The sequence below is a fragment of the Anomaloglossus baeobatrachus genome, chromosome 11, assembly GCF_048569485.1.
Source record: "Anomaloglossus baeobatrachus isolate aAnoBae1 chromosome 11, aAnoBae1.hap1, whole genome shotgun sequence".
In the NCBI taxonomy this organism is placed as follows: domain Eukaryota; kingdom Metazoa; phylum Chordata; class Amphibia; order Anura; family Aromobatidae; genus Anomaloglossus; species Anomaloglossus baeobatrachus.
The window spans coordinates 142,651,179-142,677,440 of record NC_134363.1 but is presented as its reverse complement, the minus strand read 5'-3'; the positions used below and the strand labels follow the sequence as shown (position 1 = coordinate 142,677,440).

Below are 26,262 nucleotides of genomic sequence, written 5' to 3'. Positions count from 1 at the left end.
AATATGACTGCAGGATTGTATTTTTGACTATGTATAGTGCAAACCAATGGTTCTTGTCAGCCTGTTCATGGTTTATATACTAACATCTGAGGTCTCATGGTGTATACATGCTGCATTATGGAGGGACCTTTCTTTTTTTTGAGTCTTCTCCTTTTTAATTGTGTTTTAAAGTGTGTACAAATAAAACTTTTTCACGTTTTGCATATGACTGCTTGGACTTTGTGGGTTTTTTTTTTTTTTTTTTATTGGTACATTTAGTGAAGCCGTGCCCCACATACCCATTATAAATTCTGTTTTTTGCTTCTGTGCTTATGGGTGGTGGCACGTTTCCTATTAACCCTATAGTGGTGCCATCCTTATTAATGTCGTTTCTCAGTGATGCACATCCGGCTCCGTTACCGACATCGCAGCGTGTAAACCCTAAGAGCGACGATCAACGAACGCAAAAATGTCAAAAATCGGTGATCGGTGACACGTCGCTCCATTCCATAATGTAGTTACTACTGCCGGTACGATGTTGTTTGTCGTTCTTGCAGCAGCACACATCGCTGTGTGTGAAGCCGCAGAAACGACAAACATCTCCTTACCTGCGTCCCGCCGCCAATGCGGAAGATAGGAGGTGGGCGGAATGTTATGTCCCGCTCATCTCCGCCCCTCCGCTTCTATTGGCCAGCCGCTTAGTGACGTCGCGGTGACATTGCGATGACGCCGAACACACCTCCACCTTGAGGGAGGGATTCTTCGGCAGTCACCACGATGTCGCCGACAAGGTATGTGCGTGTGAAGCTGCCATAGCGATAATGTTCGCTACGGCAGCTTTCACCACATATCGCATGTGCGATGGGGGCGGGTGCTATCGCACTCGACATCGCTAGCTGATGCTAGCGATGTCACAGCGTTTAAAGCCCGCCTTAGGCCTCTTTCACACGTTCGTGAAAAACCACGCACGTTTTTCACGGAGGCGTCAGAGGTGCGGTTTGCGATCCGTGATCCGTGTTTATGGGCTACGTGTGTTCTACATGTATTATCCATGATAACACACGGAGAACGGGAACTTTCTACTCACCTGTCCCTGGTGTCGCTGTCCGTGGTGCTGATCTTCGGTCTCCACATGTTTTTTCTCCGGTGCGTGTCACACGAAACACATCCGTGTGGTCCGTTTGCATTACGTGTGACACGTTTGTGTTCCGTGTGACACCCGTGATGCCAATGAGAAAACGGACATCTCGGCGTGAGAAACACACGGACACACGTAAGTACATAACGGACACACGTTCCGTGCGAAAATACTTACGTGTGTCCAAAACCATAGGAAAACATATGTCAACGTGTGTACGTGCCTCCGATACGTGAGAAAACTGCAAAACACATACCGGAGACATGTACGTGAGACAGAGGCCTTAGAACAGGTTTTGGCTGGTTTGAGGATTTTTAACTCCTTCCTTACTTTAACATAGTCCCACGGGTCCTATATTCTGTGACATCCTTTATTATGTAGGTCATGTTGTACATATTAATTTTTTATATTTTTTTTTATTAAAAGTGTCTTTTTGGGAGGTATTTTTATTAAACTTATTTAACTTTATTGTAGCTCTGTTAGGGGATATGAAGCTGTCTGTAACTAATATACCGACATATTACTAAACCACAACTTTGTTAGGCTCCCGCTTAGTTAGGCTCCCGGCAGTCATACTTATTCATTGCTATCCTACGATTACATCATGCAAATCAAAAAGGTCCATGGAGCCTCTGTTAGGAGTCTCAACACAGAAAGCAGCCAGATATCCCTCCGGGAAGGGCCCAGCCGAGGGGTGACTCTTTTTAGGAGACCACCATAACCACCATATTAAGTGGCCCTTTTAGTCAATATCCAACTTTTTGACAAGTTTAAAAAGATATGACAAGGGAAATACCAAGGCCAGGTATTTATCCACAGACAGCCGTTTAGGGGTATTGCCCCTCATCAGTGTTGAGTAGGATTCTGGCCGGGTGGGAGCAATGCCTAGTAGACCAACAAAACAAAACAATCACTGATCTCGGGGAGAGAAAACACTGCCTGTCAGCCAGCGAGGGCGCTCAACACCGTGAAATCCTAGGTACATTGCCCCCTGGAAAATATGCAAATCAAAAAGGTCCATGGAGCCTCTGTTTACACGATTACATCATGGGGATATCAAAGGGACAATGTGAGCTCCTTGTCTCGATCAAACCACTTAGGTGCTGCAGTCGCTTTTGACGGTAGCACTTAAGATGTTAAGTATTTTACATTCAGTTGGGTGAACATGACTTTAATGTTTAAGGAATTTTTCTTATCTAAGAAGAATATCTTCTCTTCCAGGCTGTGGTCGTCTATCACGCTTCTTTGAATGATCCGAAAACCATGTTGTCATCAGAAGTCAAAACATGCTGATGGATTTATACCGGCTTTTTATACATAATAAAGTGAAATAAATATAAGACATATACACAATACATATACCAGTTACCATCACATGTTGTATTAGGAGGGTTTACATTGTACAGTTCTTTGTCCATGACCGTTAACCCAAAAAGCCATAATCACTGCAAACTAAACTGAAATATTCATTCAACTAACAATAACCAATGCCCTTGTAAATTAACGTGACATGCTAAGAAGGTTTATCATCAAACTGGATTTTAGTCAGTAGACTGTACCTAAGTAGTGGCATCATATGATATACACATATACACATAGCAGATCACTAAAGAACTAAGATGTGGATAATTTTCCCACCAGAGTGCGACACGTGGACATATTTCAAAAGTGTAAAAGTATATAATGGAAATTGAAGAAAAGTTCAGGTCACTTCCTGGGACATATGGGTCTTGCTTTGTTTACACTCCCATTTTCAAGTAATTTATAAAACATATAGACATCATGACCTATAAGATTGTATGTCGCTCTTCTGTTTGCGAAGATTTCAGTGACGGCACCAATTGAGCGTCTCGAGTCAGTTCACTTTCACTTTGTGCTGAAGTTTATGGTAGATATGACCCCTCTAAGCTAAGCTCCTCCTCTCCACTAGCGCCATTAAAAAAAAACAAAATTCATACCATCTGCTAAGCCCCCCAATATCAGTCAAACCCACTGATATTGTCAGGGGAGTTTAATATTTGGCATGTCCGATTTCGGACTGCTGATCCTTTTGTTCTCCTGTAGATAAGAGATGTCTGGCAGCGGCTCACTCATAGAGAAGACAAGCAATCGGCCAAACAACTGCACCTATGTATGTGACCAACGGCCAAGATGGCTGCTGCCAAACCATAGTCCGGCCGACAGTCATCTAATGCATATGGCAGGCTTCAGTCTAAACAAACTGGTTCCATAGCTGCATAGAGTTGTTCGATTTATACAATTTATATTTTTATATGTATTTTTATATCATTGATGAATGAGAATATAATTCAGTTTCAAAATCGAATAAATGAACCTGAAAAAAACAATGTTTTCTAGCATATTTTATCTGACACAAAAAAGATAAGCACTGCAATCTATTTGCACTGTGTGGACATCCTACTGTGTGTGGGGGAATGTAATTTGGGCACATATTAATGTGTGTGGGGGAATGTACTGTGGGGACATCATACTGTATGAGAGAATGTACTATGGGTGTGAGGGAATGTACTGTGGGGCATCATACTGTGTGTGGGGAAATGTACTGTGCTGACATCTTGCTGTGTGTGGGGGAATGTAATGTGGGGATATCATACTGTATGGAAGAATGTACCATGGGTGTGGGGGAATGTACTGTGGGGCACCATACTGTGTGTGGAAATGTAATATGAGGAGGACATCATACTATGTTTGTTGGAGAATTTACTGTGGGGGCATCATACTGTGTGTGGGGGAATTTACAGTGGGGACATCATACTGTGTGTTGGAGAATTTACTGTGGGGGCATCATACTGTGTGTGGGGGAATGTACAGTGGGGACATCATACTGTGTGTTGGAGAATTTACTGTGGGGGTATCATACTGTGTGTGGGGGAATGTACAGTGGGGACATCATACTGTGTGTTGGAGAATTTACTGTGGGGGCATCATACTGTGTGTGGGGGAATGTACAGTGGGGGCATCATACTGTGTGTGGGGGAATGTACTGTGGGGGCATCATACTGTGTGTGGGGGGAATGTACTGTGGGGGCATCATACTGTGTGTGGGGGGAATGTACTGTGGGGACATCATACTGTGTATGGGAGAATTTACTGTGTGGGCATCATACTGTGTGTGGGGAATGTACTGTGGGGGCATCATACTGTGTGTGGGGGAATGTACTGTGGGGGCATCATACTGTGTGTGGGGGGAATGTACTGTGGGGGCATCATACTGTGTGTGGGGGGAATGTACTGTGGGGGCATCATACTGTGTGTGGGGGAATGTACTGTGGGGACAGCATACTGTGTGTGGGAGAATTTACTGTGTGGGCATCATACTGTGTGTGGGGAATGTACTGTGGAGATGAACTAATGACCGAGGGACCACAGCGGTACAGACTAAGTTATGGTAAGAGACAAGAGAGGTTATTTTATTGCAGGGAAATGACATGTAAGTACGGCTGGGCAACAGAGGAAAGCAGTATTTGGAACAGGGGATAATACACAATTTGAGCAATTTAGCTGGAGCGAACTACAACTGTTGCTTCAACCATCACAATGAATAACAGTACAAACACTGCAGAAAAATATACTTTTACTTCGCTACTCTGTACTCTAACCTAACTAGCCGTCCCTAATGGGTCTGAGCCGACACCACACTCTAACTACAGAGGCCTGTGTGACGCCCTGGGCACCCAGGGGTCACAGGTCACTACATTCACCACATACACCCTCACCCTAGAGAGGTACCACCCGTCAAACTTCAGAGTCAGACAGGCACACTAGGTGGGCGGAGTCAGGTGGAAAGACACGCCCTCCAAGGAGTCTGCTGGCCTGAGGCAGGAAAACAGTAGCCAGTATAGTACAGTTGAGTACAGGACAGAGTCGAGTGCAGTACAGTTCTGCGTGGGGCCTGGGTTGGAGCCCAGGACCCCCCAAACAGTCAGGCAGGCAGACAGCAGTGGCCGCCTGCAGGAGACCAGGAATACGACCGGTGGAACCGTAAGGGACCAGGACAGGGTAGTGGCCTGCCGGAACCGAACCGGGGAGCCAACAGGATACCAGAGCACCAGGAAGGGTACTCAGACTCTGACTAGGCTGTACGCCACCACCATAGTCGAATTAACTGATTGCGGTCTGGACCTCAGGGGTTCATTCCCACCAAAGTCCCAATTGAAGGCAACAGCCCAACCCGTCCGCAAAAGGCCAGAGATCCAAGGGCCAGCGTCTGCGGGCAAAGGGGCTCCTACGACACTTACACGCTGGGGAGCAGACTACCAGTGCTCAGGCACAGTGGTCAAACTACAAACACAGGTGCAGGAAAAAGGTGGACATTGCCAACCTGACTAGGAAGCTGCAGCCGGCTGCGGGCCCCGTTCATCACCTCGTTTGGTTTACCAGTGTCTGTGTGATTCAATCATGAGTACACCTGTGCCCTCGGGCACCGCACCGCAACACTGCACCCTGCACCCCGGCCCTCACTCAACCGGGCCCTGGGACCAACATCCCCCTACCCACAGAGGGGTCAACACCTAGCTGCGCTACTACACTGCTCCCGGGAATCCCCGTACCTTCACCGCAGCAGTGGTGTCCACCATCACTACAACCTGTGGGTGGCGTCACGAATAACCATCCCAAAATCAAGTACCCGCATACCCCGCGCGTAGCGCCAACCTCCCTTGCAGACCGACGTGACCCCCGGGTCCGTGAGAGACTTGAGCCACTACCCGTAGAACCCGGGCACGGATCCGAGCATCTCGGCGGCCGCAGCCAAGGCCGCAGGGCGGTACACCTGCACTAAACCCAAACCAGTGAGCACAAGTAAAGACTCACGGTACTGTCCGGTGAACCGGTCCTCTCTCAGGGTACAAAATAAGTTGGTGCGAACTTCTCTGGGGCTGAACGGAGGCATATTTTCTTCTCCTGGGTCATTGGGCAGCTGGGCTCATCCGGGCGACGTCTTCTCCTGGGTCAGCTACTGACTGAGCAATACTATAAGTTTTCTTCTCAGGCAACGTACCGCTTTTCTCTCCACACATGTGGCACAACCACTTCCTGAATCTCCCCCGGACCGTCTCTCTCCTCAAAGACACTTTCCCACACTTTTCTGTCCAGGTAAAACCATACACAGTCTCAAGGAGGGGAGGCGTCAGCCAATCTAACTCACACCTGGAACAGGGGGCCTTGTTACCTTAGTTATGAAAAGTATCTATTTTTGTGCTTTCCAGAACCTGCATATAACACTCCTCCTGTTACTTCACAAACCTTCCATTTATTTCAATACATATAACTATAGGACATGTATGCAATACACTGTAATACAACACTTAAGGCGGCGTTACATGGGGAGATATATCGTGCGATCGCATAAGTGATCGCACCCACACCCTTCGTTTGTGTGTCACGGGCAAATCGTTGCCAGTGTCGCACAAAGTCGATAATTCCCGTCACACGTACTTACTTCCCTAACGACGTCGCTGTGGGTGGCGAACATCCTCTTCCTGAAGGGGTAGGGACGTTCGGCGTCACAGCGACGTCACACAGCGGCCGCCCAATAGAAGTGGAGGGGCGGAGATGAGCGGCCGAAACATCCCGCCCACCTTCTTTCTTCCTCATTACCGGCGGGACGCAGGTAAGCTGATGTTCGTCGTTCCTGGGGTGTCACACGTAGCGATGTGCTGCCCCAGGAATGACGAGCAATCTGCATCCAGGGATGTGACCGACATTATGAAAATGAATAACGTGTCACCGAGCAACAATAAGGTGAGTATTTTTGCTCGTTAACAGTCGTTCGGAGCTGTCACACGCTACGATATCTCTAACGATGCCGGATGTGCGTCACGAATTCCGTGACCCAGACGATATATCATTAGATATATCGTAGCATGTGACGCCGCTTTTAGTAGGAGTGGGGGAATCCTGCCCATCTCCTACAGAGACATCATACGGTATGTGGTGGAATGTACAGTGGGGACATCATTCTGTGTTGGAATATTCTTTGGGGGTATTATACTGTATGTAGTCAGCACTTTTGGGCCATGAAAGCAATATTGTATTTTGTAGGAACATTGATGGTCTTAACTAATAGCAATGCTTCTGTATGGACATATATAAATTACTGGGCGACATTAAGGAGTTGTGACAGTAGAAATTGCCGTGCACCACAGTATGTGTTCCGCTCTACTGTTTTTAAAAGTTTGGAGGAACGGAGTGATACTGCAAGTGCATGAACTTTTTTTTCCCATTAGTTCATTAAAGTCTTGCCTTGCATGACATCTTGTGGTCAATTTCTGAACATACCGGCATGTGTAGGGGTTATGAGCTCACTCGACACTTTCAATGACCTTGTATTGCAGATGTCATCAATGTTTTTTGCATAATTACAGATATGTACAGTATATACTAACAAAATGCACAAAAATAGAAACAAAATCCAAAGTCTATGTATCTCCTGGAAACAATAAACCATTAACAAATGTGATCACTGTGGGCAATTCCTTCATAGTTAGAATGCTTCCCCAAATATAAAGTGATCACAGGACGTCCTGCTGCCTGGATCTGCAGTAATCAGCTGTAATCTACAGGGGAACTGACCGCAAGTTATCTCCTGGCTGTACCACCACATGTTTATTAAAAGAAAACTCAGAGGTCACCAATCTGGTATTTACATTACATCAGTACGGTACAATATTTTTTTAAATATACAGATCTAGTTTTGCTTGTACAATTACACAGAGATACAAATGTGCACAATTATGTGACGCCCTGGACTAGCCAGGTAGTCACAGGCACAACACCGCCCACACCCCCTCCCCTGGATAGGCACACCAGTCAAACACAAATCCTTGTTGCCCCCTCCAGGGGCTGATGTCCACACCAGGTGAGGTGGAGCCAGGCGGTTGGCCCCACCCACTGAGGAGTTCACAGTCCTGGAGGCGGGAAAAGGCAGTTAGTTGAAGGGAGTGGAGTTGAGTGCAGAGGAGTGAAGCTGCCGGTGTCTGGGACGGAGCCCAGGCACAGAGAGCAAGGTCGGCAGACAGTGGTGGCCGTCTGCAGGAGTGGGTGCAGGTCGGTGGAATCGTAGGACCGGGGACGGGCGGTGGCCCGCCGGTACCGAACCGGGGAACAGATCTGCATCAGCACAAGGGCAGGGCCATCGGACCCCGACCAGGCTAGAAGCCGCCGGCAAAGGTCAAATCCGAGAGTGACCGGAACCCCAGGGGTTCCCTAATGCTCAAGTCCCATCAGAAGGCAACCGTCCAAACCGTGAGGATAGAGAGCCACCGCCATAGGCTAGAGATCCAAAGGGCCAGCACCTGCGGGCAAAACAGGCTCCCTCGGTAAATACACACCGGGGAGCGGACTACCATTGGGAAACCATCGCAGTCAGTAGAGTTCGACAAAGGTGCAGGGAAAGACAGCCGCCATCAACCTGTCCGGGGAGAGCACAGACTCAGCAGCCGGCTGCGGGAACCGTCCATCTAGCCGTTTGGTTTACCAGTGACTTTTTGAATTTCTACCGAGTGAGTACAACAGTGCCATCCAGCACTGCGCCGCGCTGCCTCCGCAACCCTGCACCCCAGCTACCCTGCCTCCCCGTATCATCACCGGGCCCCGGGATCACCAACCCTTACCTACGGAGGGGGAACCAACATCCTAGCTGCTCCCTGTCATCGCTCCCGGGATCCCCGTCCCCAGCAGCGGTGCTGCCCATCATCACCACGACCCATGGGTGGTGTCACGAACTATCTCCCCAAACAAACAAACGGCCCCCCTTTTCACTCGCCGAGCGAGGAGCGCTGCTCGAGTCCCCGGGTCCGGCCCACCGCTCGAGCCACCGAGCCCCAAGCAAGCAGCAACTGGACCCGAACGGGGCGAGCACGCCCCCACCGCCCGCGACAATTACATCAATGTGAAAGAAGCCGACTTGTAATACTAGGCATAACCAGTATAGTGTCATACAACCTAAGAAGACTCGGCACAAAATGACAATACAAACCAAGCACAGAAGCTCGATTCACCCCTGACGTGGCTAATCAATTCATTACACCTTCCTACTTACATCTTTTCCACCAATGTCCACTCTTTCCTGGCTCTTGTAAAGTAAGAACTAGTACTGAAGGAAAACAAGTAGGTGGGAAAGTGCACGGAATGGTTTGGCAACGTCAAGGGTGGACCGAGAGCCTACACTTGGTTTGAACAGTTATTTTGTTGCGGATGCTGTATATAGTGTAGGATGGATCTTCTGTTGGTTTATGAATTAGAACTCATGATTTGTAGTAAAGAAGTCCTCTGCTACACATAAGTATTGTCTCCGATTTTGAGTCTTGAGAGTTTTGTTTGGATCAGATTCTGTACAAATCAAACAGAAAATCTTGTGGCATGTTCCACCCAGGACACCCACAACCAGGTAGTTATGTTCAGGCAGGAACTACATAAACCAAGTGCCGTGTCAGCCCAGGATATGACAGAATTTCTAATGATTATGAATATTTGTGACAGTCCTGGCAAATTTGGACTGTTGGCAAAAAGCTGTGAGGCAGTCAGTGTATATAGCATACGAATAAACAAGAGCACTAGGAGTACTGGTGCAAAAATCGAAAATTTATTTTCAATCTCAATAAATAACAACAAGTAGGAAAAAGGACATTTACATGCACAAGTTGGGGGAATAAATACCTGGGTCCCATGGACCACAATAAAAAAGATGATTTATATTAATAAATCAATATAATAGGGCTGGAGCTACGAGTATCCACAGATAGTATGGGTATAGGGAGTCAGGCAAGACACAAGGGGGTCACAGTATATAAAAAAAAACCCTTAAAAAGGGCTACATACAGTTAGGTCCAGAAATATTTGGACAGTGACACAATTTTCGCGAGTTGGGCTCTGCATGCCACCACATTGGATTTGAAATGAAACCTCTACAACAGAATTCAAGTGCAGATTGTAACGTTTAATTTGAAGGTTTGAACAAAAATATCTGATAAAAATTGTAGGAATTGTACACATTTCTTTACAAACACTCCACATTTTAGGAGGTCAAAAGTAATTGGACAAATAAACCAAACCCAAACAAAATATTTTTATTTTCAATAATTTGTTGCGAATCCTTTGGAGGCAATCACTGCCTTAAGTCTGGAACCCATGGACATCACCAAACGCTGGGTTTCCTCCTTCTTAATGCTTTGCCAGGCCTTTACAGCCGCAGCCTTCAGGTCTTGCTTGTTTGTGGGTCTTTCCGTCTTAAGTCTGGATTTGAGCAAGTGAAATGCATGCTCAATTGGGTTAAGATCTGGTGATTGACTTGGCCATTGCAGAATGTTCCACTTTTTTGCACTCATGAACTCCTGGGTAGCTTTGGCTGTATGCTTGGGGTCATTGTCCATCTGTACTATGAAGCGCCGTCCGATCAACTTTGCGGCATTTGGCTGAATCTGGGCTGAAAGTATATCCCGGTACACTTCAGAATTCATCCGACTACTCTTGTCTGCTGTTATGTCATCATCAATAAACACAAGTGACCCAGTGCCATAAAAAGCCATGCATGCCCATGCCATCACGTTGCCTCCACCATGTTTTACAGAGGATGTGGTGTGCCTTGGATCATGTGCCGTTACATAGTTACATAGTTACTTAGGTTGAAAAAAGACCTAGGTCCATCTAGTTCAACCTTCCTCCACCAGTTCTACATTTAGTCACTAAGTCATTTATAACCAACAATGTTTTGTGTACTGAGGAAATCATCCAGCCCTTTTTTAAAAGCTGTTAAAGTATCTGCCATTACTACCTCTTGTGGTAGTGTATTCCACAGTCTGACCGCTCTAACTGTAAAGAACCCTTTCCTATTTAGGTGTCGGAATCGCTTTTCTTCCACTCGCAGTGAGTGCCCCCTGGTCCTTAGTATTGTTTTCGGAAGAAATAAGTCATGTGCCAGTCCTTTATATTGACCACACATGTACATATAAATGAGATCTCCTCTGAGACGTCTTTTTTCTAAGCTAAACATATCTAACTTTTTCAACCTGCCATCATATGGGAGGCCTTCCATTCCTTGTAATAGTGTAGTTGCCCGCCTTTGAACTGACTCTAACTTCTGAATGCCTTTTTTAAAATGTGGAGCCCAAAACTGGATCCCGTATTCCAGATGTGGCCTTACAAGTGATTTATAGAGGGGTAACAATACGTTGGGATCACGGGATCTAATCTCTCTTTTTATACACCCTAAAATCTTGTTTGCTTTAGCAGCTGCTGCTTGACATTGAGTGCTGCTGCTCAGCTTATTTGTAATGAGAATACCCAAGTCCTTCTCCTGTTCTGTAGTCCCGAGTTTACTTCCATTTAATGTATACGCAGCTATAGGATTACTCCATCCTAGGTGCATTACTTTACATTTATCAACATTAAATCTCATTTGCCAAGTATCTGCCCATTCTGACATCTTATCCAGATCTTTTTGTAATATTGTACTATCCAGGTCAGTTTTTAATATCCTACATAGTTTGGTGTCATCGGCAAAGACTGACACTGTACTATCAATCTCATCCACAAGGTCATTAATAAAGAGAGTAAAAAGAATTGGTTCTAGCACAGATCCCTGCGGTCCCCACTGCTGACTATAGCCCATTTAGAGAATGTACCATTTATGACTGCTCTTTGTTTCCTATCTTTTAGCCAATTCCTTACCCAGTTGCATATTGTGTCCCCTAGTCCTTGCTTCTGGAGCTTTAGTATAAGGCTATTATGTGGTACAGTATCAAATGCCTTTGCAAAGTCCAAATAAATCCCATCAGCTGCATTACCAATATCCAGGTTTGAACTTACCCCCTCATAGAACCCCAACAGGTTGGTTAGACACGACTTATCTTTCATGAATCCATGCTGTTTGTCAGTTATCATATTATTTTCTGCAATATATTTTTGCATGTCATCCCTTAAAATGCCCTCAAAAACTTTGCATACTACTGATGTCAGGCTTACTGGACGGTAGTTGCCTGGATCTACCCTCTTAACTTTCTTAAAAATCGGTACCACATCAGCAATCCTCCAATCCTGAGGCACCAACCCTGTTACAAGTGAGTCTAAAAAGATGAGATACAGCGGTCTGTCGATTACGGAGCTCAATTCCCTCAATATTCGTGGATGAATGCCATCTGGCCCTGGGGATTTGTCAATGTTTAATTTACTCAGACGTAGGCGTACTTCATCGTTAAATTAATTATATCGGGTGGTGGACTTTGATTTTTCACTTGTTGAATGATCCCTGGTACAGTCAGTTCCTTGGTGAATACAGATGAGAAATGCCTATTTAATATCTCAGTCTTTTGTTTGTCCTCTATAACTAACTTGTTATTATATTTTAAGGGTCCGATACTATCCTTTGTTTTCCTTTTGGCATTAATGTATTTATAAAAGATTTTGGGATTTATTTCCCTTTCTTCTCCAAACTTTTTTCTTCTCATCATTCTGGTACAGGTTGATCTTTGTCTCATCTGTCCATAGAATACTTTTCCAGAACTGAGCTGGCTTCATGAAGTGTTTTTCAGCAAATGTAACTCTGGCCTGTCTATTTTTGGAATTGATGAATGGTTTGCATCTAGATGTGAACCCTTTGTATTTACTTTCATGGAGTCTTCTCTTTACTGTTGACTTAGAGACAGATACACCTACTTCACTGAGAGTGTTCTGGACTTCAGTTGATGTTGTGAACGGGTTCTTCTTCACCAAAGAAAGTATGCGGCGATCATCCACCACTGTTGTCATCCGTGGACGCCCAGGCCTTTTTGAGTTCCCAAGCTCACCAGTCAATTCCTTTTTTTCTCAGAATGTACCCGACTGTTGATTTTGCTACTCCAAGCATGTCTGCTATCTCTCTGATGGATTTTTTTCTTTTTTTCAGCCTCAGGATGTTCTGCTTCACCTCAATTGAGAGTTCCTTAGACCGCATGTTGTCTGGTCACAGCAACAGCTTCCAAATGCAAAACCACACACCTGTAATCAACCCCAGACCTTTTAACTACTTCATTGATTACAGGTTAACGAGGGAGACGCCTTCAGAGTTAATTGCAGCCCTTAGAGTCCCTTGTCCAATTACTTTTGGTCCCTTGAAAAAGAGGAGGCTATGCATTACAGAGCTATGATTCCTAAACCCTTTCTCCGATTTGGATGTGAAAACTCTCATATTGCAGCTGGGAGTGTGCACTTTCAGCCCATATTATATATATAATTGTATTTCTGAACATGTTTTTGTAAACAGCTAAAATAACAAAACTTGTGTCACTGTCCAAATATTTCTGGCCCTGACTGTATATAGTAATTGGTCAGGGGATCAATATATTAGCCTGTACGAATATCACTGAAATGCTTGCCAGCTCACGGTGGTGGTGCAGGAGAGCCAGACCAGAGGAAAACCTCCAGCAAAGGCCTGGGTCCCGTGGATCCCAACCATAGTGTTTGTAGAATCCTATAATGTGGCTTAGTTCATAGGAGGAAGAGCCCTTAAGGTTATACAGATGGGTAATACTACCGGATTAGGGAGGTACACGTAAAGAATCCATAAAGCCCTTTCAAAAGAGTGGAGGTGGGCCATATGTAAACAACAATATGAAAGTTAGTTATCAAGTAATAACTTTAGCCCATATCCACAGGGCGGGTGGAGCGCTTACCTAATTACAGTGGTGCTGCAGGGGAGCCAGGCCAAACCAGAGGGAACCTCCGACGGCCGTTTCGCGGAATACTACCGCTCCTGTATGGAGTCTTACAGGAGGAATGCAGGCAAATCAGATAAGTGACTTGTTTGCAAGTATAAAAGGGGGGATTTATCTAAATGGGCTTTTCATAGACCAGTAGGGTATGTCTGCACGCTGCAGTTTTGTGTTCACCACAAAGCTGTACCCTGTGGCCAAAAAACACAACTTGTAACCAAAAACGCATCCAAAAACGCATGCATTTTTGGTGCTTTTTTTTAACCATGTGTTTTTGACAGGTTTTTATACACCCATAGGTGAAAAACGCAAAAAAAATTGTCATGCTGCAGTTTTATTGTTGACACAAAACTGCAACCCAAAAAAAGAAGCAATGTGCAAACAGCAAATCTGAAATTTCATAGACTTTGCTGGGGAAGGAAAAGCATGAAGTTTGTGGTAATTAAGGCCATGTGCCCACGGGAGAGAATACCTGTGGACTTTTCTGCAGGTATTTCCGCAGGTTCATGCAACTACTCCTCGGAATCCGCAGCTATCCATTGATGTGGTATTTCTGCGGAATAGTTGCGGTAAACCTGCGGAAACAGTGTGGAATTCCTGCGGATTTCCCGCCCTCTATCTCCATAGTGGAAAGGCAGGAATTCCGCTGATAATTCCACATGAATAATTGACATGCAGTTACGTGCGGCTGTGGGAAATCCGCAGTATTTTCCGCAGCCGCAAATATCGCAGCATTGATACAGCACTCCCCAAATCCCATAGGATAACATGGAGAGTGTCTGTACTTGCATAAACCTGCGGTATTTTCTCCCGTGGTCACATGGCCTAAAGGTTACCACAAACTGCACCAAAAATGTATCAAAAACTGCAACGTGCAAATGGGGTCTTAAACCTTAGTATTCATGACTACATAGCAGCAGGTTTACTAGTCCTTTAGTAATAATCTCCTGCTGGTAAAACAGTGAATTTATCAAAACTACAGCAAGCAGCCCAGTAAGTGACACATTGCTTTACACTGGGTCTCTCTCTACCCCTACAATTTGCTGCTCTCAGACCAGCTGGCAAAAATTTGGTGACAAATTCACTTTAAAATCAAACATTATGGCTATCTACATCCACCACTAGAGGGAGCTTGCTGCATACATGGATGTCACTGGTAGCACAATATACAATGAGCTTTGTGCTCCCTTTAGTGGTGATGTTATATTATTATCTCTTCTCGCCATATGGCGTACCATTTCATAATACAGCTGGTGTAGGTGCTCACAGGACGGCTGCCTGCAGTGTTATACAGCTGGCATCTATCTCTAGCAGCAGGAATCAGAGTTTGCTCTGATATCTGCTATGTAACCATTTAAATGCTACTGTCCATCTCTAACTGCAGCATCTCAGTGCCGCAATCTGTCAAGAGTGTCCATTTGTGCACTCATAATCCTCTCCCTGTGACATGACATCAGAGTGCCAATGGTTTGCTATAACATCTGGTGACCTGCTGGATGTCCCTGTCGCCGCCATCTTGGTATTCCTGTAGAGTCATAGGAGTTTGCAATTTGTACAATATATTGTAAGTACTGCATTACATTCTAGAAGCAATCAAACAACTGCAGGTTCAAGTCCCTAGGGGGGCAAAAAAAAAGTTTTAAAAACATGTAAAAATAAAACAACATAAGAGTTTGCATCAGCACTTTTTCCCCCAAAATAAAAGTACACGAATGAACAAAAACATATTTGGAATTATTAACTCATTATTTACGCATTGGATAAACCATGTTTAACAAATTAGAATCGCCAAGATTCACTTTTTTATTTTACTGCCTTTGCCCAAAAATGTAATGAAAAGCTATGTACCTCTGATTGGAACGTCTAAAAACTGTTGCTCAGAAAGCGAAAAACTAAGCTATTTCGGCAGCAGCACAAAAACATTATCTGTCTCAGAAAAACAGGTTTTTTGGGGGTTTTTTTCAAATTTTTGAACTTTTATGAACCACAACAATACAAAAAAAACTATACAAGTAAGTTTGATCCAGCCATATAATCAAATTGACATGGAGAATGAGGTCTCCTAGTTTTTCTTATGCAGGGTTAGGGGCTGTAAGTTTCCGCCTGAAAATGAACATTGACTGAACGTGTAAATGGAAGAGATCCCGGAAGAGTAAAAAAAAACAACTCTTCCCCCCTCCGAGAGGCATCACAGATTCCTTTCTGCAGAAAACAGTCATAGTCAGAAAGAGGAAATATCCCAGAGAACGCTGAGCTCTGCAAAGCGGACGAGGAATCACAACATTAGTGACCGTGTATCCAGATCCACACATCCAGTCCTGTCCGGCAGAGGAAAAACGTAAGTAAGTGGTAAGTTCTTGGCAGCACTTGGGGGAAAGTTCTATGAGACTTTGACGGATAATGTTACATAAGTGTAGGATTCGTACAAATATAACAGAACTGATGTTTTCATATGAACCAGATCTTACTGCGTAATTTAGCAGCGCGACGCGTCATGGTGTTGTGTGATGTTTTACAGAAAAATGCAAGTAAACAATCTGCGTAATCATAAATCAGATCCATGCACGGTACAGACAAATAAAACACACAGGAGAGAAAATATATTAAAGGAATGTTTCCATAGGATCAACCCTCCTAAACAGTCTATTTGGGCATGTCAGCCACAGAAAGCTGACAAAAATGATACCTAGATATCTGCAATCTGATGTTTTATTCCAGAGATATCGGTGTTTTTCCTAATATGTAAATGAGCTGTTAAGATCTACCTGCCAGACATAGATCTCCCGCAAAGAAACTGTCTACAGAGCTTATTTTAAATTAAAGGAGACGTTACCGATGTGAGACATGTAGATCAGGAGAGCAGACTGTCAGTCATTACATGTCTCACATTAGCAACACTCTGTAGATAGATTCTCAGGGAGATCTATGTCCTGCCTGGAGATCTTAACAGCTCATTTACATATTAATAAAAACACAGATCAAAAAATAACAATTGTAATCAACCCCTGAATTAATAATGGGAGGCATCTATGACACACCCCCATTACTAATCTGTAAGTGAAAAGAAAAAAAAACACAAACAACAAAAAATCCTTTATTTGAAATAAAATACACACACCCTCTTTTACCTCTTTATTAACCCCCAAAACACCCTTATAGGTCTGATGGTTTTCCCCCCATTTTGGTGCATTTTTTGCCAGGAGGTGCAAGTATGGTGCTGAAATGTGGTGCAGACATTTCAGCACCAAATTTGCACCTCTTGGCGGAAATCCGCACTGAAACGGCGGAAAAATAGTTTTTTTTGTATTTTTGGGCCAAGAAATATAAATTTGATGATGAAGTTTTTAAACCATATTCCTGCACCTAATCTACACCTCCTGGAAAAAAAATTGCATTAAAACCGCATGCGGTATGATGCGGTAGTGATGCAATTTTTTGCTGGGAGGTGTACATTGAGTGCAGGAATATTGTGTAAAAACTTCAGCCAAATCTGCATCCCTTGGCAATAAAACAATGGTTTTCTGCCAGGAGATGCAGGTCTGTGAACTCTGGAACTGAGTTTAATGAGGTCACCTGAGGTCAGGTTACCTGAGATCACAGGTGAAGAACCATGGGAACCTCCAGCTGTGACCACAAATAACCTAAGTGACATCATCGCTCATCACAGGGCAGTCTCTGCCTGAAGCTCACAGCAGGTGGTCATTGTTCTATGGCCAAGCGCTGTGCCTTCAGATGTAGCAGAGCTGGAATCATTGTGGGACCTTGTGTGCATTACGTTGGACCTGCGTGCTTTTGAAGTTAATAAATTTGAGAAAGAGGGTGGTTTTTTTATTTCAAATAAATTATTTTTTTGGATGTTTGTGTTTATTTATTTTCACTTAAAGATTAGTAATGGTTGTCTCAGATGCCTCCCATTACTAATCTAGGGCTCAGTGGCAGCTGTGAGCTGTCATTGACCCCTTATAACCCTGATTGCCACCGTAGCAGGGCAATTGGGATGAGCTGGGTAAAGTGACAGGACTATTTGATGGGGCAATCCTGGGCAGCTGGAGGCTGCTATTTTTAGGCTGGAGGGCCCAATAAGCATGGGTCTCCCCAGCCTGAGAATACCAGCCGCCCGCTGTCGGCTTTATCATGGCTGGATATCAAGATTGGTGGGCACCGCATGCTATTTATTAAAATTATGTATGTAAATGATAATTTAAAAAAGCCGCATGCAGTTCCTCTTATTTTGATACACAGCCAAGATAACCGCATGGCTGGGGGCTCCAGCTTTATCTGTTCTGGGTATCATAATATGGGGGGACAATTTATTTATTTATTTTTATACCACGATAGGGACCCGCAGACAGCGCCTGTGATTGCAAGCAGTCAGACGCTGTTAAACAGGGTGGGGGCACGTCTGACTGCAACCAATCATGGCATACGCCAGGGAAACAGTGAATATGCATGAAGGTAAATGAGCAGCCCCAGAAGAAGAATAAGCGGCCTGGAAGCAGTTTCAGCCGCGACGGAGACTCGGTAAGTATAGTGCGCTTGCTCCAATCCCCCTATCTCTTCTGCTACCATTTTAGGTGTCAGATTCTGGTCCCCATAGACTTATATGGGGACTGGGATTTGGCCAGATATCTAGGATGAATTTCAGGCTGAATTTTTTTTTTAAAGTCTGGTTAGTCCCACCAATCCCAGATATCTGCTGGCTCGCCCATCACTAGTGTAGTGGGTGGGCCTACCCCTACTAGTACCAGCATCGTTTACCCGGAATTGTCATTATTAAAAATGTTGATTTTTATTATTGTAATGTGTTGTAGTGTTAGGGCACCCCTAGTGGCCGGGTGGGACGGCTGTTGCCACCGGGGAAGGAGGAGTCGGCTGAATGTCTAGGGAAGGGCTGTGTGTGTAGAAGGCAGTCGGATCCGGGACAGCAGTGTGTGACATCGGTGGCCGTGTGTCTGAGCGGAACATCAGGGGACGCCGGAGTAACGGAGGAGTACGCAACCTCAAGGTCTAATTCCGCTGGTGTGGGTCCGGTGTGTGCTTGACCTAGGAGTGGGAGCCCGGAGAAGCGGAGTACCCAGGGCATATCCCCACTAGAGGGCGCGTTTGGTCAGGTTGTCCCCAGCTCCACAGGAATTGCCGTGCTGTCCGGATTGCATCTGTGAACAATAAATGTTATCTTTTATTGGCATCAACTTCTGCCTGAGGACTGTTTGTGCACCTTTTGCTGAAGATACTGACACACATTGTCCTGCCAAGTCAGTCCCCAGCATTGAAGGAGTGGTGGAGCCAGGGTTGTGCCTTGCATTCACTGAGGTCACGACTACACAGCCAGAGGCCTCCCTGGGCTATCACTTCATGTGGCGTAGTCGGCAGGATACGAGTCCCCTGCCAGGGACCCAAGAAGCTGGAGATCAGGTCGTGCCTGAGACACAGGATCCCGACTACGAGGGAAGATTTCCAGTCCCCTGGTGGGAAGAGAACATAGTGCCCGTAGCGTTGGACCGGGTACAAGAAAAGGCGCGAAAAGTTGGCGCCGAAAGAAGAGCCTGGGGCTGGCCGGTACCGAGGAAGAGGTACAGAGTACTCCGCCCAAAGAGGGGAGGCGCCAGTTCCAGGGCATTGAAGAAAAGATACGAAGTGGGCGGTGTTCGGAAGAAAAAGAAGTACCGCCGCGGAGGAGTTAAGAGGATGCATGAGGCTGGGGGAGGATTCTGTTTAAGAGCGGGAAACGAAGGTCCGCCTCCTCTTCCCTCAGTCTCAACTTTGACAACGTCGCCATTAGTCATATCGCCAACAGAGACAGACATGGAGAGGACGGGACAACCGGAAGAGCTCGCCACCACCATGGCTCTGATTAGTCTAGGCCGTGGGCGGCCTAAGTTTACGGCTGCAAGTGAAGCCTCTCTTGTGGACCTGCCGATTGGACCGGGAGGTTCCACATGGCCCGAAAAGGTGTCCTGGAAAACAACGTGGGATGCTAAGACCGGTGGCACGATCACGGAGGTCCGGGCAACCTACGCCACGCGTCCCCCGTGGGAGACCCTACAGCCGGGCACCCTCGCTGCCGCACCAACTGCCTCATACGGAGTGCCGGCCGAAGAGCTAGCTGAACAGCCGGAGGAGGATCACCTGGGCTTTGTGTGAGATCCGGTCATCGTCCCTTCCCCTGTGCAGCACCCCAGAGCTCCATCCCCGGTACCCGACCCTGTCAGAGAACGCCTGATGGCTGAAACCGTCGTCCGGGAAATGTTGTCCGGTCCCGGCGGTGAGGAGCTGGCCCTGCAGTTTACCACCGGAGTGGTGGTTAAATTTAACCAGCAGGAGGGATACGGGTTCATCCGAGAAGTAGAGACCGGGGACGACTATTTCTATAATAGAGTCCATCTGGATGTGGAGGGGCTGCCCAAGCGACTCCATACACTTTGGCCGGGCGAGAAAGTCCAATTCTTGCCGGACGCAGGAAGTCGCGGCCTGTTTGCCGTTGCCGTTAATCGGATGCCGACCGCCCGGGAAGCGGCCCAGTGGCAGGAGGAGCTGGAGTGGGAGGAGCAGCAGGAGCGACGCCGGAGCCATTCCAGACCGGTCCAGCCCGCGCCCTCTCATTCCCGGCGCACCTTGCCCGCTGCTCCGGAAGCATCATCTGACCCGGAGAAGGTTCCCCCAGTGGTAACCGTGAGTCAACATGTGACCAATAAACCGGTCATCGTTCTGGACACGCCGCCACCCGCGCCACCACCATCCCGGGTAGCGACGCCATCGCCTCCGCGAGGAGCTGAAGCAGCTGCGTCAGAGGAGCCACCCTTTGCCCCCTTGTCCTTCCGGAGGATCCGCCGCCAGCCGGGGCAGTCTCTGGGAGCCTATATCCAGGCACAGGCGGAGGAGTGGAAGCGGTCCTGGCCTCCAGAGTAAATCTCTTCAGTCAACCTGTTTTAAGTCCGGTAGTGTTGTTTAACCGGCAGAAGTTTTTGTTGCAAGTTCTGAAACCTGCTACGTCTCCGGGCGCCATCGAAAGACCGGGAGCGCTGTTGAGCCTCCGGGCGCCATCGAAAGACCGGGAGCGCTGTCGAGCCTCCGGGCGCCACCTAAGACCGGGAGCGCTGTTGAGCCTCCGGGCGCTGCCTAAAGACCGGGAGCGCTGCTGCGTCTCCGGGCGCTACCTACAGATCGGGAGCGCCGCTGAACTGGTGCCTCTGCGTTGTGAAGGAGATCAAAGGTTTTATGTACGTTATGTGTGTTTTACAAGAGGAGCCGTGCCGGGAGGCTCGGATTTTAAGAGGGGAGGCATGTAGTGGGGGGGCCTACCCCTACTAGTACCAGCATCGTTTACCCGGAATTGTCATTATTAAAAATGTTGATTTTTATTATTGTAATGTGTTGTAGTGTTAGGGCACCCCTAGTGGCCGGGTGGGACGGCTGTTGCCACCGGGGAAGGAGGAGTCGGCTGAATGTCTAGGGAAGGGCTGTGTGTGTAGAAGGCAGTCGGATCCGGGACAGCAGTGTGTGACATCGGTGGCCGTGTGTCTGAGCGGAACATCAGGGGACGCCGGAGTAACGGAGGAGTACGCAACCTCAAGGTCTAATTCCGCTGGTGTGGGTCCGGTGTGTGCTTGACCTAGGAGTGGGAGCCCGGAGAAGCGGAGTACCCAGGGCATATCCCCACTAGAGGGCGCGTTTGGTCAGGTTGTCCCCAGCTCCACAGGAATTGCCGTGCTGTCCGGATTGCATCTGTGAACAATAAATGTTATCTTTTATTGGCATCAACTTCTGCCTGAGGACTGTTTGTGCACCTTTTGCTGAAGATACTGACACACATTGTCCTGCCAAGTCAGTCCCCAGCATTGAAGGAGTGGTGGAGCCAGGGTTGTGCCTTGCATTCACTGAGGTCACGACTACACAGCCAGAGGCCTCCCTGGGCTATCACTTCACTAGCACAGACAGTGAAAAATAAAAATGAAAACTAAGGCACCTCACAGCAATATTATGGTGTTGAAAACACAATTGAATACATAATGAACATAGAAGTCAATAGTAATAGAGGTAGCCAAAAAACAACAGTGGTAACGAATATGGCTCTTGTAGAGGAAATATATTAATAGAACAAATATAGGCATATGATGGTAGAATTTAGTTGCCCAATTGATGTTTATTGTAAACTGTATACACTATTGCACATGCCACATAAATGAATTAATGCTTTAAAAAAAAAATAAAACATATAATAATAGCACAATGAATAAATGCATAAATAAATAATGAATCATTTAAATGGCCAGTGTAAATATGAAGTATGCAATAGAATACAAGGATATTGTGAAAAAATAATATATCATATTGCATCTAAGAAAGCGTGCCAGCATATTATCACAGGGTGTGACGAGTAGAGATAAGCGATGGTCGAATCGAACCGTTCGCCAATTTCAAATTCGAGTTATTTTTGGGCGATGTTCGAGTCATTCGACGAACTCGAACGATTTGCTTCACGTTCGACAGTTCGAGTTAACGTTCGATAACGGTTCGATCACCAAAAGCGTGGATTTTCACAGTAAAGGTTGCTTTACAAGCTGCGACATCGCTAGCGATGGCTAGCGATTTCGCTAGTGAAAGCACCCGCCCCCGTCGGTTGTGCGACACGGGCAAATCGCTGCCCGTGGCCCACAACCTCGTTAAGCCCCATAACACGGACTTACCTGCCTAGCGACGTTGGTGTTGCCGGCAAACCGCCTCCTTTCTAAGGGGGCAGTTCGTTCGGCGTCACAGCGGCGTCACTAAGCGGCCGCCCAATAGAAGCGGAGGAGCGGAGATGAGCGGCCGGAACATGCCGCCCACCTCCTTCCTTCCGCTTTGCCGGCGGCCGCAGGTAAGGTGAGGTTCCTCGTTCCTGCAGGGTCACACGTAGCGATGTTTGCTGCCGCAGGAACGACAAACAACCTGCGTCCTGCACCAGCAACGATAAATGGGAAAGGAACGACGTGTCAACGAGCAACCATAAGGTGAGTATTTTTGCTCGATAGCGGTCGCTCCTAGCTGTAAAACGTTGTGATGTCGCTAACGACGCCGGATGTGCATCACAAACACCGTGACCCCGACGATATATCGTTAGCGATGTCGCAGCGTGTAAAACACCCTTAAGGCTATGTGCGAACGTTGTGTATTTGCATGCATCCTGCGTCCCCAGCACAATCCCTCTCTCTTTCCTACTCACCGATCAGCTGCACGGCTGTCACAAAGCTCCGGCGGCTTTTCCTCTTTTGAAAATGGCTGCCGCTCATTATTCAGTCTCGTATTCCCTGCTTTCCCCGCCCACCGGTGTCCATGATTGGTTGCAGTCAGACACGCCCCCATGCTGAGTGACAGCTGTCTCACTGCAACCAATCACAGCCGGTGGGCGGGTCTATATCTTTGCAGTAAAATAAATAAATAATTAAAAAAAAAAACTGCGGTCCCCCCCAATTTTGATACCAGCCAAGATAAAGCCACACGGCTGGAGGCTGGTATTGTCGGGATGGGGAGCGCCACGTTATGGGGATCCCGCCACCCTAACAATATCAGCCAGCAGCCACCCGGAATTGCCGCATCCGTTAGATGCGACAGTCCCAGAACTCTACCCGGCTCATCCCGAATTGCCCTGGTGCAGTGGCAATCGGGGTAATAAGGAGTTAAATGGCAGCTTATAGCTGCCACTAAGTCCTAGGGTAATCATAGCAGGCGTCTCCCCGAGATACCTTCCATGATTAATCTGTAGTGAAAGTAAATAAACACACACACAACGAAAAATCCTTTATTTAAAATAAAAGACAAAAAAAAAACCTCATTTACCACTTTATTAATCCCCAAAGACCCATCCAGGTCCAAAGTAATCCACACGACGCTTTCAGCTCTGCTACATGAAGCTGACAGGGAGCGCCGTAGAACACGACCGCTTGCATGTGTGCAGCGATGATTATGGGGGCGATAGTGTCGGGGTGTATGATGATGGGAGCGGTACTGCCAGGGTGTGTGCGGTGATGATAATGGGAGCGGTACTGCGGGGGGGTGTGCGGTTATGATGATGGGGCGGTAGTGCTTGCATGTGTGCGGTGATGATGAGTGCGGTAGTGCCGGTTGTGCGGTGATGATGGGGGCTCTCTCTCGCTCTCTCGGCTTAACGCAACGCGTTATTTCACAGGATCCATTGCCTTTATACCACACTATTTACAACGCATCCGTCACATGCGTCACACAACGCATTGTGACAGATGCTGTTCAACGCAAGTGTGAAAGTACCTTCTGCTGTCAGCAGGCATGGAGCCGAGCTGAATGGCAGAGCAAGCATCCAGTGCGCATACATTCTGCATCAATTCTGCAGTCACAATACATTCACATGTGCTGCCAAATCGCTGCAGAATTATACGCATGGACACTACGCGATGTGCGCAATGTTAATGATAATATCCATATTCAGTGTATAGTGTGGGGGGGGCGGCGGTTCCTGAATTAATGGCTGTCTCCATTTTTTTTTTCCTAACCGTGCATACAGTGGGGCGGTGCAGGCTGTCAGCCAATCACACACACACACAGCAAAGTGCATTTTTTGCACACAAGCAAGGGCATGTGTCATTGGCTGTGTATGTCACATGTCCTTGCCCTATAAGGACTTCTGAGTAGTTTCACTTTTGGACACCATAGAAGGAGTTTACTCTGTGCATACCTCCCAACTTTTAAAGAAGGGAAAGAGGGACAAAGATTGTGGCGCGCATAGGCCACGCCCCTAACCACACCCATTTTACAAACGGCCACACCCATATCCACTCCCCATCTACACCCATCCAGCAAACTGAAACTGCAGAAGCTGTCCGTGATCGCTCTGAGCCACCACAGATCAGCAATGTGCAGAACAGGCAGGGAGTTAACTACAGGGTGTGCAGGCAGCTAGGACCCAGGAGGAGAGCTGAACAGGTTGTGCAGGCAGCTAGGACCCAGGAGGAGAGCTGAACAGGGTGTGCAGGCAGCTAGGACCCAGGAGGAGAGCTCAACAGGGTGTGCAGGCAGCTAGGACCCAGGAGGGGAGCTGAACAGGGTGTGCAGGCAGCTAGGACCCAGGAGGAGAGCTGAACAGGGTGTGCAGGCAGCTAGGACCCTGGAGGAGAGCTGAACAGGGTGTGCAGGCAGCTAGGACCCTGGAGGAGAGCTGAACAGGGTGTGCAGGCAGCTAGGACCCAGGAGGAGAGCTGAACAGGGTGTGCAGGCAGCTAGGACCCAGGAGGAGAGCTGAACAGGGTGTGCAGGCAGCTAGGACCCAGGAGGAGAGCTGAACAGGGTGTGCAGGCAGCTAGGACCCAGGAGGAGAGCTGAACAGGGTGTGCAGGCAGCTAGGACCCAGGAGGAGAGCTGAACAGGGTGCGCAGGCAGCTAGGACCCAGGAGGAGAGCTGAACAGGGTGTGCAGGCAGCTAAGACCCAGGAGGAGAGCTGAACAGGGTGTGCAGGCAGCTAGGACCCAGGAGGAGAGCTGAACAGAGTGTGCAGGCAGTTAGGACCCAGGAGAAGAGGTGAACAGGGTGTGCAGGCAGCTAGGACCCAGGAGGAGAGCTGAACACGGTGTGCAGGCAGCTAGGACCCTGGAGGAGAGCTGAACAGGTGTGCAGGCAGCTAGGACCCAGGAGGAGAGCTGAACAGGGTGTGCAGGCAGCTAGGACCCAGGAGGAGAGCTGAACAGGGTGTGCAGGCAGCTAGGACCCAGGAGGAGAGCTGAACAGGATGTGCAGGCAGCTAGGACCCAGGAGGAGAGCTGAAAAGGGTGTGCAGGCAGCTAGGACCCAGGAGGAGGGCTGAACAGGGTGTGCAGGCAGCTAGGACCCAGGAGGAGAGCTGAACAGGGTGTGCAGGCAGCTAGGACCCAGGAGAAGAGCTGAACAGGGTGTGCAGGCAGCTAGGACCCAGGAGGAGGGCTGAACAGGGTGTGCAGGCAGCTAGGACCCAGGAGAAGAGCTGAACAGGGTGTGCAGGCAGCTAGGACCCAGGAGGAGACCTGAACAGGGTGTGCAGGCAGCTAGGACCCAGGAGGAGGGCTGAACAGGGTGTGCAGGCAGCTAGGACCCAGGAGGAGAGCTGAACAGGGTGTGCAGCTAAGGGTATGTTCACACATCAGGTTTTTGCTGTGCGGCACAATCCGGCGCCTTGCGGGAAAAACGCATCTGGGTTTTTTTGCCGCCGGGTGTGGTTTTTCCTCATAGACTTTTATTAGCGCCAGATTGTGCCGCATGTACTTGTGTTTGATCCGGTTTTTGCCTGATGCGGCCAAAATCGTCACTCTGGCGGCCGCACAGGACGCAGAGAGGAACGTTTTTTGCCAGCGGCAAAAAATGCATAGCGCCGGGTCCGGCGCTGTGCGGCATGGTGCATGATGAAAGTCTATGCGAGCCGGATACGGTGGCATGCTTCAAATGCCAGAAACATGTAC

The 26,262-nt window shown here is 47.6% G+C and overlaps 2 protein-coding genes across 4 annotated transcripts in view; both read left to right on the top strand.

Annotated features, from left to right (window-relative positions):
* LOC142255698 (membrane-spanning 4-domains subfamily A member 4A-like) overlaps window positions 1–3,453 on the top strand; it is a 46,374-nt gene extending 42,921 nt beyond the window's left edge. For both annotated transcript variants that reach the window (XM_075327146.1, XM_075327147.1), the window contains exon 7: window positions 2,339–3,453. In XM_075327146.1, the coding sequence (XP_075183261.1) occupies window positions 2,339–2,410 (72 nt within the window). In that variant the 3' untranslated portion in view covers window positions 2,411–3,453. The remainder of the gene's footprint in view (window positions 1–2,338) is intronic.
* A 12,597-nt stretch (window positions 3,454–16,050) lies between these two features.
* Window positions 16,051–26,262, top strand: part of LOC142256431 (membrane-spanning 4-domains subfamily A member 4A-like) — a 73,451-nt gene continuing 63,239 nt past the window's right edge. Inside the window, exon 1 of one of the 2 annotated variants that reach the window (XM_075328113.1) lies at window positions 16,051–16,162. The gene's annotated coding sequence lies outside the window, so the exon portion shown is untranslated. Of the gene's footprint in view, window positions 16,167–26,262 lie in introns of both variants that reach the window. The other variant, XM_075328114.1, reaches the window with a different exon arrangement.